This window comes from Rhea americana, unplaced genomic scaffold (genome assembly GCF_003343005.1).
Source record: "Rhea americana isolate MKP2758 unplaced genomic scaffold, rheAme1 scaffold_123, whole genome shotgun sequence".
NCBI classification, from domain to species: domain Eukaryota; kingdom Metazoa; phylum Chordata; class Aves; order Rheiformes; family Rheidae; genus Rhea; species Rhea americana.
In genome coordinates, this window is record NW_028185295.1 from 2,202,605 (window position 1) to 2,217,662 (window position 15,058).

Here is a 15,058-nt window from a genome sequence, read left to right on the forward strand (position 1 = left end):
TATGTTTCTCACCTTCTAGAGTGCATAGAAAAGACTGAAAGATTTGGGGCACTAAGTGCATGGTAAAGGCACAGAAACTAGAAAATCAATCAACACAGGACTTCAAAAAAGAAATTAAAAAGTAGTTTTTAAGGCAATCCTCATGATTTGGGGGCGATGTTGGGTTGTTTTAACAGTAAATAAATGATCAAGAGAGCTGCAGAGCTGCCACATGCACACTGGCCTTCATTCTTCATCCAGCTGCAGGTCCTCGTCACCCACCAGTGCAGGGGGGGCCCCAGCATCCCAGGCAGCTGCTCAGGACCACCGAGAGCTGGCAGGGAGCACAGCCCACTCCCTCCCGCCACCGCACCAGCTCCTGCATTGGTGGGCAGTGCTCACAGCCGCGTCCTGCCCCATCTCACGAGGGGGCGGGGGGGAGAGGAGGGTGCTGGGTGACTATCTCATTAGATACTGCAATGATAAAAATGTCTGTGTCCTGCGCACATCGTCAGAGCCACCCTTCAATAATGTTAAAATTACGCCAGGCCACAAAATGGCTTATAAACCTTCCTAACGCAGGTAAAACCCAGATTCTTCGCGTGGGATGGAAAAGGTCTTTCCTACAGCCCCCGATCAAAAAAARGCTGCTGCTAAAATTTGCTGTCCCACACCCAAACCTTCCCAAGGAGCCGAGGCAAGGGGCTCAGAGCATGGCAAGGCAAATCTCAGTGCAGGCAGCTCCRCTCCAGGTGCTGATGGACTTACTCCAGCTGAGCAAACAGCGCAAGTACCAGCAACAGAGAAAACACCAGCCAGGCTAGCAAGCTCAGCGATGGCTCCCCGTACAGCAAGCGTGCACATGCTTGCCCTTCTGCACGAGAAAACCAGGCAGCACACCTTGGCTGCAGCAGCRTAATCACTGGGGCTTTGCTCGCTTCCCCTTAGCGTATCAGTTGAATGAGCCCAGCRCGAGCACGAGCAGAGTGAAAGTCTGCCATTCAGCTGGGCGCAAGCGCCCGCTTTGCTCGAGGTTTCTAGATCAGATTTCAGGGCCCCAGGAGTCTGGGTGATTTTTTTTAAATGAGGTTCGACACTGCATCTTCCGGAGAAGCTGCCGGTTATCTACAAAACCTATGGCTCTTATTCACTCGATACCACAGGTTTCAGTTTGAATCACAGCAAAGTGTGGTTGACCTCAGATTAAACTACTTGCTCCATGGCATTAGACTTAAAGGTTGGCCAGCATGGGAACTGAATGGAGAATGGATATCTTAACATCAGACATTTAAGCAAAAATCAGGGAGAGAGGAAACAGTCAGGTCAGGCTGAACACAGCAGAAATCGTGGAGCTTTTGAAGGGAAATTCTAAAATGTTTCATTTGATGCCAAAGCAAAAGGCTATGTTTCATTTTGGTTATGTAACTTTTGAAAATTTTTTTTTCTTCCTTCAATGTGTTTTAGAAGTGAGGTCGGCTTTTGCATGAAAAATGCCACTCTGAATCAAAYCTACATTTCAAATGCCTGCAAAATATAAACAAACCATTCCCAAAATTAAATGGTTCATTTTGAAAGTGTCAGAATGACACACATTACTATTTTTAACATCCCTCCCTCTTCCCCCACCTCTGTATTTTTTTCTAGGCCAGAACTATTCAAAAAATTTGTTTGAATTTGTGAATCATTCTGACTTGCCCTCCCTTCYCCCATGACATTTTTTGGAAAATTTACTATTTGGCAAAAAAAAGCCCTATTCCTCCAACCCCAGTCAGTTCTCACAATCTTATGTCCTGCCAAGGGTTTGCCAGGATGGGGGGGTCAGACAGCCATAGGGATGCAGTGGCCCAAAGCCATCCTGCCTTTTGCCCACCCCAAAAAAGCCCTTGGCTACATTTCTCCAGAGACCAGGTGGAAAGTCAGCTTCCAAGAGCAGCGGCTGCATGGAGGGGCTTCCTCCTGAGGCTACGCTTGGTTTCCTGGTATGAGAGGTGTGCTCTGAGCTCTGGTTCTCTTGGAAAATCTTAAATTCAGCACCAGGCCCCTGAAGGTAAGCAAGCACACCGTGGGGGCTTGGAGATGCTTTCACACAAGTTGAGAGAAAATTTGGCTTTGGCTTCGACGGAAACCTGACTGCCCTGAGGTCTACGAGGCGATAAAGAGGCTCGATTCTTCACGGCCGGGCAATCTGCAGAACAATCTGTGCCTTTGCAAGGCGAAGGTAAATGTTACTCCTCTCATTTGGAGTGTTTTGCTCCAACCCTGAAACTTTTAGCAGGTGGAAAACTTGGATCTCTCTCTCTTTTAATCTTCACAGCCAACTTGTCTGTAAGCCTTGCAGATTTCTTCAGGATAACATCCCTAACAGAGTCTTTCCAACCTACCCACCCAACTGAAATTCACCTCCAGGGCTTGTTGTCTCCCATCTCAGTTTCACTGCAGTATCCTTTCTTCTGCAGACTCGCTCTGCAAAGAGCCACCAAGCCCCTTGCTGAAAAATCACTTTCCGAATCTGTCACTTGCCCCCCACAGCAGCTCCCTTGGCCTCTCAGCCTTGACTCCTCCTTCTTAGGGGCACCAAGTCTGAACAACTTATCTTTGATTTCAAGGCTGGGATTTATTCTATCCCCGCTGCTTCTTCTTTCAGTGCTGAAAGGTCACCTCCTGTGCTGCACTGCGCTGTGCTCAAGCACGAGATGAGCCTGTTACCTGGGCACCTCGGAGCTTCCTGCCCCCAGGAACAAACTCGGGATCGGGACCTGCATGCAAGCTGCCTGAAAGCTCAGAGACCTCGCAGAAGAAAAAAAGAGGTCTGAGGGGAGAGCCAAGACTCTTCTCCCGGTGAAGAGAGGTTGCTGGTGGGCTGCTAATGGCACGGCATCAGAGCTGCAAGCCCTGGGCTCACGCTGCGCGTTGTGACCACCTCTGCAGGAAGGATCCCATGAAAGCCAGGCTACCTTAGCTGCGCCCAACTCCAAGAGACAGTCTGGTTCGGTCTAAAGCTGGTTTTCACCGGTTTGTCTTGAATGTATGAGCTTTAAGCAGATCTTTCAGTGGTGGCACATCTTTCTCACAACCCAGAATGCGTGTTCTTCATGTGTGAAGGTGGCAACGTGACACCCGACACGGTAATTCTGTCGGCTCGGCAAAAAGATCAAGGTTAGTCTGCACTTTGCTAAACATACAGAAGAGAACTGCAGGATTTGTCAAGCAGAGAGAGGAAAAATGGACTGGGTTCAATTTATACACAAATTCCTAGGAGAACACTGCAAACAATGGAGCCGGGCGAGCACGCTTGTCGGGGGGTTCTCAAACAATGTGCTTCACATTTATTCTTTTCAAATACAACAGTAATTCAGGTGCATACAGATAAAACACAGATCTAAAATCTCTTTCCTCTGCTTCCTCTCTGGACAGCCTCGTGGCCACCCTCTCCCCTTACACGAACACACTCCTGCCACAACAGCCCAGGGTAAGGGCTGTCAGCTCCCAATAAACGCAGCCCTGAAGAGAGAATAATTAACAAGTTTTTTTCTGTAGCTGCTTGGTAGTTGCATTTCCTACTGCCTGCTACCACTGTGACCACATGCCTTGCTTTCAAGGCACATCTAGTCGCAGCAGCCGGAGACTGCCCTAAGCAGCAGTGTGGGGGGCAGCCGTGCATCCCCGCCTGCTCCTCGGTGAGGGGAGGACGAGGCCCTGGGACTTGACAGCCAGCACGCGGCTGTGAGCGGCGCGTTCCTCCGCCTCGCGCCGCCGGGACGGCATCGGCACAGGCCCACGGGCAGCGGGCAATCGCAGCTATCATGCTTTTGCAATGGCACCCAAAAAAAGCCCAGAATACCAACCTGGGGCCTTCTACAGCCACTTTGTGTTGGTACTGAGGATGGTGGAAGGTACAAGGTGACAGTGAACTGGCTCCAGTGGAACTAAGCTGATATTATATGAGTACGGGCAAAAAAARGGGGAAAAAGAAAGAAAAAGAGAGAGAGATTTGGGCTCTGTTTCAGAGTTCAAATAAATGTTTGAACCTGTAGGGGCTTTTTGAAGCTCATCTCTAATTATATTCTGAGCTCACTGTTTTAAACTAGTTCTGTAGCCCTTGTAAGGGCTACTTTGTAGTTCTTATTTGAGCTCCTTGCCAGTCTGCTGTTGGATTTTCCACTTGACATTATTAGAGGATTGTTTGTCTCATCATCTTTTATCTGTTTCCTACAAATAAACTTTAACTGGACCAGAAAAGATAGAAGAGGGGAAAAAAAACACTTTCAAGATACAATTATGGTTCAGAATTTGTCCTTATTATTGTTTAAATTTATTACTTTGGATATGTAAGCTCTGCTGACTCTGTAAATCTGGAACGTATTAAAGAAAGCATTAGGCATTACAACATGTCATTAGATTATACAGTCCTGATACAGCTGCAGCTGTGGAAGAAATATATAACAGGAGATCCTGCAGTTATACATTTCAGACTTGGATCATCAATTGCCATAGAGAACATAAAAACAAATGTAGCTGAGCCTGGAAAGAATGTTGCTAAAATTGGAGAAACATTTAATGTGAGAAGCCTAGGGGTGCAATAACTTTTCCTTAACTTAACAAAACCCACCCACATAAAACATACCAAGAGAGATCGCAGATTGGACGCTCTGATCCGCAGACTGCCAAAAAGGCAAACCTTTCTCTCGCTCTCTCTCTCTTTTTTTTTTTTTTTTTCTTTTTCTTCCCTACAGATGCAGGTTTGAATAGTCCCTGCAGAGTGTAAAATACATACTACTCATAATAGCAACCATATTGTATTTGGACGTGTTGCTAATTCTCCCTGCCTCTTTTATACCTTACTCGCAGCAGGAGGACAACCCTGGATAACTAACAGGGCTAAGGGTTGCTGGCAGAGCAATTGCTGTGGTCCACATGGTGAGGAGCCTGCTCCTCCTCAGATAGCACTCTGGGCTTGTTTCTTTTTGGGCGTACACAGGCTCTCTCAATGACTGTAGTTAAGTGCCTGTTGAGTGGAAATGTTTTGAATGCATTTAGCTCACTGGGATAAAAGCTATTCTTATGCCTCTGGAGAACACCTTTCCTGGGGAGCTGGAGGCAAGGCTCTGAGGCTCCTGTTTCTTCAGTGAGCAGAGGGCAATGAAGGCTGGTTAGCGAGGAGCAACAACAACAAAAAAAATCGACCTTAAAACGCAGTTTCCAAAAAGTCACCCTGCAGATTTTTCCACTTGTAAAAGTCCTGTTCACAAAGGCACTGAAAGGCTGTCCTTATCAACAGGCAAACCTGTGGGGGACTCGTTCTCTGTTTCATTAATTCAGTTTCATGTTGGACCTACTGCAAGAAGTAACTGGATATATGCAGGGGAGAGTAAGACAAAAAATGATGAAGGACCAAATCTTCAGCATACCTGCTGGCTTCGGTGGAGCTACAACAGCTATTATCAACATTTTATCTGACCCTAACAAAAGAAGTGAATTGTTTAGCAGAGGAAGAGGGTTCTTTGATTGTATCTTGCTGCAGATGAATTGCCCAAGCAAGGGCAAAGGGAGAGGAAGCGAAGGGGGAGGAGGAGGAGGTGATGCTGAAGGTAGGTGCTGCTGTTGTTGAGCCTCTGCTAACTCCCACTCAGCACCACATTACTAACACGCTCTGGCCTTCTGCAAACCCTGATGGAGGGGCAGAGTCTCAGGCCTGCTCTCTGGATAGCAATCCTAACAAGACATTATACTTCTCATTCCTGGCATTACTATGATGGTCTTTATTCAGGCAAAGCCAAAGCCATTCAGGTTGAAGGGAGTTTTCTAAGAGCAAAGACTGCAGAATGAGACCCTCTGTGCTTCACACAGTGTAAGAGCCCAACTTGCCAAAGTACCAAATACAACACTTCAAGTGAAGCATGAAACTCCAGCAGACAAGGATGAAACCCTAGGCAAAACCCAGATAAATTCAGTGAACTCYACAACATGGGAACTGCAGGGGCCGACCTCTCTGCAAATCAACCGTATGAAGCAAACAGCAAAGAGACGATAAGATTCTGTATTTTGAATCAAATTCATTCAAATGTCAGTGTGTCACTCCTGAGCCCATATATGTCTTTCTGGGGGGTGAAGGATGCTTTACTATTACTTAAGAACCACCACAGTGCTGAATGTTAACACAGTTCCTGTTGTGTAGTGCTGATCAGATAATACACTGTACTACTCACACGAAGAAGTTTTAAGTGGTTGTTTTACCCTCTAGCTCTCCTTCCGAAGGCAATCCTTGTTTTTGGCTAGCACTAAATSTTAGATCTGAAAGGAAGAATTGAATTCCTTTTACTAGACTGTCTCCTTTTCCATTACAGTAATGAAGAGAATGTTCTTTACTATAAAAAAAACCACTTCTTTCCTTTCATAGCTGAAAAATACGGTAACACTGAAAATAACATCGTGAGGGGGAAAAGGATAACGTGGGTCTTAGCAGCATGCAGCTGCTCCAGACTTTGCTACTGTCTATGAGAAACTGCTGAGCAGAAAGCGCCAGTGCTCAGCAGCAGGTACAAGTGGCAGCTCGCCGTGGCAGCGGTGGGGGTCTCCAGTGGCGCACAGCCCCGGCAGCCGCTCCACACGCGGCTCCACAGCGCTGAGCTGCCACCRTCGCTGGGAGGGAGAGACACTGCAAGCTACCTTTTCCAAAAGCATCCACAAGCACCGAGGGCATCCGTTGCTTGCACGCATGGACAGAAACCTGAAGCTGCAGATGACCCTGAATTTCTAAACATACCCACGATGACTCACATAAAAAGACATTGCTGGGTTATCACCCCCCTTACACAGCAAATTGCACATTTTGCTGCCTAAATATTGATTTGAGAGCTGAATTATAGGGACTTTCTTTTGAAAATGGTACACTTCAGACTGAAGCAGCTTCCTTAACTACTTGCAGCCACTGTGCTATGCATGACCTGGCTTTTTGTGATTATGAGTAAGATTGAAATTTTGACACATTTTATAGAAAACATTTGTGGGTAATTTAGGAAGAGATTCCTCTGTCTTAAGCATACCCTAGGTTAGTCCTCAAGATCCCATTACAATCAACAGAGACAAGGAGGTACCATTGGAGGAAACTTACCCTGAGGAGACATCCATCTAGGCTGAGCAAGATTAATTCCTTAAAAGGGCCATTTCAAAGGTGACCCAGCCAGCATAGAATCCCACATTCCTCTGAAAGTCACTTTTGAAAACAGGGATTAGGCTGCTAAGTTATTTGGAGCTTTTAAAAATGTTAACATTAGGTTTTCACCATCTGTTAAATATTAACATATCTTTCCTAGAAAGTTTGGCTGGGCTTCATTGCATGAAAGCAGGTGAAATTTACTGCACAAATTTACTGATTGGTATAAACAAAAACAATCTCTAACAATTCCATGAGACTAATCTGAGCTGGAGTGAGCTTTAATATCACACATAGGTGCCATTATTTCTCTAGTGAGCTACAATAGATTTACATGTAAAGAAAACATTACCCCAACATTGGCTTTTAGTTATTGCATGCCACCCAAAAGCTCAGTGCTGCAGTAATATTTTCTTCACCTGCAAATCTCTCCTAATAGACTTTTTTTTCTTCATTTCAAGGCTCTAAGAAGGTGTAGACTAAACTCCAAGGTTTCCACTGATCTGGGAACTTAATTCTATGGTCACACAGCTAAACACTCGGAAGGACTGACTAGTAAAGCTCCCCAAAACCTACGATTCCAGGCATAAGGGGAGGAATCCTTGTTGTTCCCAGGGCTGATGATCCCAGGAACAATGAGCCTAAAGTTTCCTCTTGATTCTCTTCTGAGACTTCAGAGATGCTTTGGGCTTTTTTCTCTTTTTTATGAATGTTTTTAGTGTGAAATTGTTCTAAAAACAAACTATGCAAAAGAACAGATGCACTAGCAATTAAGTCCCTATGAAGCATATCTGCTATGTGCCATGCAATTCCTTTGCTGTCAGTCAGAGGATGTGAGCAGAGCAGAAACTATCTCAATAACCTTAAAAGTGTTGATGAAAAGGGACTTGAAATAGCACTGTTCATCTTCCCTTGGGTTATGGCCGCATCTTCATTTGGGCCCCATGGACAGGGGCCCATAAAACTGTGGCTTACTCTCCGAGGAGGCCACATGAGTAGGTAGAGGATAATCTTTGTGAGTGTCCCAGGGTGCAGAGACCTGACCCAAGAGCACCTCGAGCATCTGTCCAACCAGCCATGCACCAGGCATCCCTGATCTCTTCCCAGCAGACAAATAAGCCTCACTGCCAGGTCTGCTGAATGTGACACCTTGCAAATCAACACACAGATGTCCACCTCACCCTGCTCTTCCTCCTCCTCAGGGCTGGAGGAGGCACCATCTGTCAGCAGCTTGCCTAGCGCATCAAGCACCTTTCTTGTGCAGCAGCAGTGCCTTGTCTATAGCACAGTAACGCACGGTATTAGAATAACAGTCATACCTCCATGCAACCACACAAAGCCCTACTATGCCAGACACTGTATTGATACAAAATTGGTGATACTACTCATGAGCTATGAGCTCATAAGACAAACACAGTGGGAGGAAGGAGTAAAGTATACAAATAGTGAATGACATAAAGATATACATTCACAGGCTTGCATGCATCATCCTAGCCATGTGGTCATGGTTTCAGTTACACAGAGGCTTCCTGAGCACAGCGACAGCTAGGAAAAGGAATGAAAGCATATTTAATGTGATTGATTTTATAGGAACAAATCAGGACTCCTGTTGCCAGCTTATGTCTTAGAATGTCTCAAAGAGAAATAAGCAAGGGTCCTACAGGCCCATGATTGACATCAACCCTATCTAAGCTTGGCTCATCCCAGAAAAACGTTACAGCCATTGTGAGTCAAACAAAAAAAAATCAATAAAAAATATCACCTGTCAGCAGCAATTCCATTATCATCTTCCAAAAGCTCTTGCCATTTTGCACGTTAATGGCAGTCTCTTATCCCCAGCAAGCTGCTCTGCCTGTTGAAAGAAGTTTTGCAGTGGACTGAAAGTTTCTCAGCGGCTGCACTGCTGCATATCCTCGTGTTTCCACAGAGGCTGGGGGAAAGCAATGACGAGGAACACACTGTAGTATCTTAGGCTGTTTTTCCAAGATGTTTTTTTTTTTCCCTCCCTTACTAGTTCATTTTCCTACAGKAAGTGCTTGCAGGATTTCTGCATTTCCATCTACTTCTCTCTCACTGTGTTGCTAGCTGCTGAGGAACTGACCAGTTCAGAGATTTAGATCAGTGACAACAACCTGCTGCAGTGAGCAGCACTTGAATATCTTTTGCTTCAGAGATGCAGCCAGTTGCCAAGCCCTGGGCCAAGCCTCCTGCTGCCGGGCACCCCTCACTTCAYTGGCTTTGCCTCAGGACAGGCAGATGGGTCCTCCTGCACCCGCAGCACTCACAGGCCTGTATTTCCCCACTAGAAGTCAATGGGAGTAACAGCTAGAACTGAGCTTCTCTTTTAGGTGGGAACTACTTTTTTAGGAGYCAGCCCCTTGCCTCAGCCTGGCTGTGCCACCCAGGAGGCAGACGGGCCCAGAGGCCAGGACAGGGAGCACCTAACGTCCCCTAGATATTAAACCTGCATGATCAATGAGGAGGGGAGAGACCCTCACCCCCAGCGCAAGGCACACCGCGATGGGGACAGCCTCTCTTCACCATGGTCCTCACATCTCCGGGGCTGGCTGGGGGGCAGAGGGACACCCACTCCTTCCCCAAACTGTCCCCGCTGCTGCTGCGACGGAGGGCGCACGGCGAGCGCAGCCCCGTCCAGAGGCACCGCCTGGACAGGCCATCCCTCCCACACAGCCCAAGAGGTGTCATCGCTCAAGTGCCTCTGAAACCTTGCAAGCATCAATAAACAAGCGTGAGGTTTCGCCAGCAGCARCCCACAGCTCACAAAAGCCCTTATGCAGAGGTTTACGCAGACCTTAAGTGGATTTGCAAATAAACAACAGTAAACTSTCCAACTGTCGCTGCCTTTCACATGGCAGAGTCCCCGCTTCCAGCGGCACACAGCCCCTGGGCAGCAGCGCGCTCTGCGGCAGCCGGCGCGCTCCCTAAACGCTTTCGGTACGCAGAGTTGGAGCCTGCATCAGCCGCGCAGCCCCGGAGCTGCTCCAAGGCGAAGGAGGGGGCCAAGCCACCTCCCTTCCTTCCACCAGGCAACACCATTTTCTCTATATTACTGTCCAATTTGCGGGCCCGAGCGCAAAACACGTTCCCCACCTGACCCACAAAGGCAGCAGGGCCCTGCGCCCAGGCGGAGGGACCTGCCTGCTTTCCCAGGAACATCAAGAGGAACTGCAATAGACAGCCGGACGTCCCTGACGGGCTCGCCACGCCAGACGGCCTCCAGAAAGGAAGGGCAGAAGCCAGCCTGCTGTTTATCAAACCCGTAAACATACTATGTAGGCTATGCGGTGCAGAACGTAGCTGCAGCAAGAACGGCTTTCCTGTTGCTCGCCGTTACCTCTCTTTCAGGTGCCACAAGCCTTCCCTGCGCCTCCAGCACTCAGCCCATGCACAGCGTGTGGCTGCTGAACTCCGTACAACAACGCTGGTTTCTGTCAGCCAAGGTCTCCCAGAAAGACTTGTTCTGACACAGAAGTACGAGTTGCAGAGGAGCTTCTCGCACATTCTTCTATTACACCACTCATTTCCAGCACTATGTGCTGTTAAAATGAAATAGCATGTTCATGAAAACTAATGAGTGTGCAACCTGAGACTGCTTAAGTAGCTGCCTTCTGTTGTTGTTAGGGATTTAAAATAAGTTGCCAACCAGTACACAAAGTTAGGTGTTATTTATATGAATCAGCTTCGAATTGCTGGGCGTTTGTGCACAATCCTGCTGAGAAGTTCACTCTACCCTGCCAAAGCCAGTGATCAACCCTGCACGGGACCTCTGCAGAGGAGCAGAAAGTACCATCACAAATTTGTCCAGCTGCTCCTGCTGAGACTATTCCAACACCGAAAAACATGACATTGAACATTCTTAGGCTTCACAGACACATTTTGGACCAGATCTTGATCTCATTTAGCCTGAAGTAGTCCCATTGAACCCAGCAGAGTTACTCTCATCTTAGACCTGCTCTGATCTCACTCTGGTAGAACAAGGCTTGTCAGCTCATGGCCAAGCCAGGGACACATCCCGCACACTGAAGGCACAGGAAACTGCTGATAGTCCATCCAAGACCCCAGGAAGCTTTCCACAATAACCTCAGGGACGAGTTTGCCCATCAATGAATTGTTTTCAGCAGAAAATCAGTGGGATCCATCAATAGTAACAGYTGCTAGTATGGAGAATAGATGATCAGAGATTACTAAGACTTATATACGCAAAACCAGCAGAATTTAATCAGCAAAAGGATTATAGCAAGTACCAAAGGCAGCAATTTGATTCATCATTCACAAGCCCTAAGATGCAAAACTGTCTGCAAACACGACGAGCCCYGGATTCATAACTTCATGAACTGCGCTTTTACTCATCTGCTTCTCCGTCCTGAGCAGAACTGCATCTGTGTTCTTGGAATAGGAAGAAACAGGCAGAAAAGCAAGGATGTTTATTTCAGACTTCTGAGTGTTTTATAAACCACATTATGTCGGTTCTTCATCACGACTTTGATTCCTTCACTCTACTTAGATATTTCCCCACACCGGTCTTCCTCACGTCATTGAGCTTAACAAGAGTTTCACTACCATGTGTCTACAGAAAGTTAAATACAAATGAACCACATCAACGAAAACTGATGGGCCATTGTCACACTTCAAAATTAAGGGACACTGGGCTGCTCTACAGTTTTCAGAGTTTGTCAGTGTGAGGCTTCACTGCTGATTTCACATTGATTTAAGACATCACCTCCTGAGGTGGGAAGCCCACATACTGATCTGAGGAGCTCATGATCACTGCACCGCACTGGGCTAAGGCAGTCAAAGCGCACTGGATAAACGGTGTGACGGCTCTGAACAAAGTACACTCTGTAGAGAGCACTCAGATACAGAATGAATCTCCAGAGTGACACAACAAATCCAATGTGTGCATGTCTTTGGAGAACGCCTCAAAGCCTTCCTTTCTGAAGAGACCTTTCTGCTCTAAGAGCAACACAACACTGATGCTTTCTCTTGCCTGAAGCCCCCCAAGCAGCCCCAAAACAAAGATCCAGAAATAAATGAACTTAATATAAATACCTAATACAAAATATGCTTACTTAAAATATAAGATGCTTCATAAGCACAAAGGTTTTTTTCCAAGAGATACCAGAAATTCTAGAGACTCTTGATTCCCTGTGAAATGCACACAGATACTGTGGTGATGGGCATCATTATAAATCTTAATAGATAATTAGCCCACATGGTTTCAACTCTGAAGAGGAAATACGTTCTCCGAGACTCACGTAAATCCTGGGAAAACTCCTGGAGCCAGTGAAGCTACGCTGATGTAAAGCTGAGGCTAGCAACCACGTGTCAGCAGAAGGCTGCCCCAGGGTTAAGCACTCTCGCAGCCACTTTGCCGCACCTGGGAAGCTTTGAGCAGAYGGTACAGCCAGCTCTCTCCTGCCAGCAGGCCATCTGCACGCTAGCAGCAGGGATGAGTTTCCCATGCGAGGGAAAGCAAGCACCTCGGAGCAAACAGCGAGTTTCCCAGCTCAGCACAGACCTCAGGCGTGCCAGACAGCTGGGCCYCGGCTTTGCTATCCTGCAGCGGCGTGTGCCACCAGCCCCTGCCCCATCTGCCCAGGGCCAGTGCGGGACTCACCACTCGGGGCTTCTGCTGGTCCAGGGTCTGCAGGAAGGCGGGCGCCTGGTCCAGTGTGCGCTCGGGGTCGCTGGAGATGTCCTCCTCGGACTCCTCCCAGGACGAGGAGAAGCCRGTGGAAGAGGCCGAGGACGACGACAGCTTCCGGACGGGCAGGCTGCCGGGGGGCACGGCGCCCGCCTCCTCCTCCGGGCCCCCCAGGTCCGTAACGATGACAGCGGGGATGCTGCTGCCACCCCCGGGGCAACAGCCCTTCAGTCCCGCGGGGGCCACCACTACCTCGTCCCGCTGTGGCCCAGGCCCYGATGGCTGCAGGGGGCTGCCGCCCAGTGCCTGCTCCATGCTCTGCRCCTCCATCGCCGCCGAGCCCCTGGGGGGGCCCGTGGCGCTCGCCCAGCCCCACACCCCACCGCCATCAGGGGCCTCACTCTGCCCATAGGCCTGCAGCCGGGGGCCTAGGCTAAGTCCCGCCACGGTCGCCGTGGGGCTGGCGGGCCGGGGCCGGGGTGAGGGCAGCCGCGGGCTGCGCGGCGGGTGGGTGGCGGAGCTGTGCGCCTGGATGTGCGCCTCAAAGAGCCCCACTTTCTGGTTCACCTGGACGTTGTGCAGCTCCCGCTGCAGGCGGTGCACCGCYGCGGGGCCCGGCTGCCGCTCGCCGCCCTGGCTGCCCAGCGGCCGTGGGGACTCCTCGGGTGGCGGGAAGAGGAAAGCGGGGCCGCGGCGCGGTGAGCGGGGCGGCACGGGGGCCGGGCTGAAGACAGGGAGCGGGAGGCAGCTGCCGGGAGTCTCCGGGCACCCGGACAGCACTTGTCTGGGGGGAGGCGGCGTCTTGCTCCCGCCGCTCGTCACCTCGCTGTTGCTATTCATCATCACCAAGCTATTGAGCGCATAGCAGTACACAGCCATAGTAGTCAGCCGGGGCGCACAGGGGGGCTGCCGCCGCCGCTGCCTCGGCGCTCAGGCTCCACGGGGCTGCCAGGGGTCTCTCCGTGCCAGGACCAGCAGCATCGCCGGGGGGCGGCAGAGGAGCTGGGCTGGCCCCGGCCTGCAGCTCCATAAAATGGGTTGGCTAAGGGGAGAGAGAGAGAAAGAGGAGTGGTGAGAGCRGTTCTGCACGCCCTTCCTGGGCCTGCCCCTCAAGCTGTGCGCACAGCTGGCCTGGCCGTTCCCTCCTCCCAGCAGCATGGGGGTGTCTGTGCATTTCCCCCAGCCCGCATAGGCCTGCATGTATCCCCAATGTGCCACCTCTGGCAACACGGCCCAGCCAGGCCACCTGCCAGGCCTTGGCCAAGGGGAACGAAGATTTGGGGCTGAGGTGTCCCCACTTTGCCACCCTCTCTGCTCCTTCCCCGGGGTTGTCTTTCCATGCAGCCACAGCCACAAGGTCCAGGAGGGCACCGAGCACACAGCAGCTATTCCCTCAACACAATTTGGAAGCTCTGGCCAACTGGTGTTAGCTGAAAGTTGGAAGCTTTCAGGCTTTGGTCCCAATACTCTTCCTCTGAAGGAAGGAAAAAGTTCCAAATAGCTCAAATTTTCCAGCTTCTGGTTTGTCACCTATGATCAGCTTCACTGATACATGAAGGCTACCTGCCTGCACTGTTTCCGCTATTCTCCCACCTACCCATCTGCAACAACACGGGCTCGTCCAGCTGCACGTGTGCCCTGTCTCAGTGTGCCTGCCCCAAGCATGTCCAGCCGCTGGGGCGCGGGCTGCTGCATCCACCTCCAAGTCCCAGCCCGGATCCCATGTACAGCATGGGTGAGTGTGTGTGTGTGTGCGTACGCACACATGTGGGGGGGGCTGCTTTTGTAGTTGGCTCTTTGCAAGCCTGTACTTTTGCACATCTCCCTTTGTGCCCGTTTGCTCTGTGCACCGCTGGAGCTGCAATTCTTATCTCACGCTGGGGCACAGAGACCCTGTGAGGTCTCCACAAGCCGGATGCCTACATGAGCAGGCAGGTTGGCGTGCAGGCTCCAGTTATGGGCGTGCACGTCTTTGGAAACACATGCGAACGATGCTATCAGCAGTATCCCTGTGTGCCCCTGAGAGGTGAGAGGCAGCAAAACGCCTCCATCCTGTAGGCTCTAAGTTCGGTGCCCGGTGACTGTGCGAACTAAAAGCTCCCCAGCGCTCCAGGCACGGCGTGGACGCGGCGGCAGGGCTTGGCAGAGCACAGCTAGCGCCGGCACCCCGCATTCCCGGGGACCCCCGGCCCGCAGGGCGCCCAGCAGCGTGGCTGACGACCCGCCCGGCGACAGCGAGCGCTTACCCGGGCTGCGCGGCC

General features: G+C 50.1%; 1 protein-coding gene across 1 annotated transcript in view; it reads right to left on the reverse strand.

The window, feature by feature from the left end:
* ITPKB (inositol-trisphosphate 3-kinase B) overlaps window positions 1-13,859 on the reverse strand; it is a 65,663-nt gene extending 51,804 nt beyond the window's left edge. The window contains exon 1 of the mRNA XM_085325801.1: window positions 12,771-13,859. Coding sequence (XP_085181927.1) covers window positions 12,771-13,676 — 906 coding nt within the window. The 5' untranslated portion in view covers window positions 13,677-13,859. The remainder of the gene's footprint in view (window positions 1-12,770) is intronic.
* Between the last annotated feature and the right edge of the window lie 1,199 nt (window positions 13,860-15,058).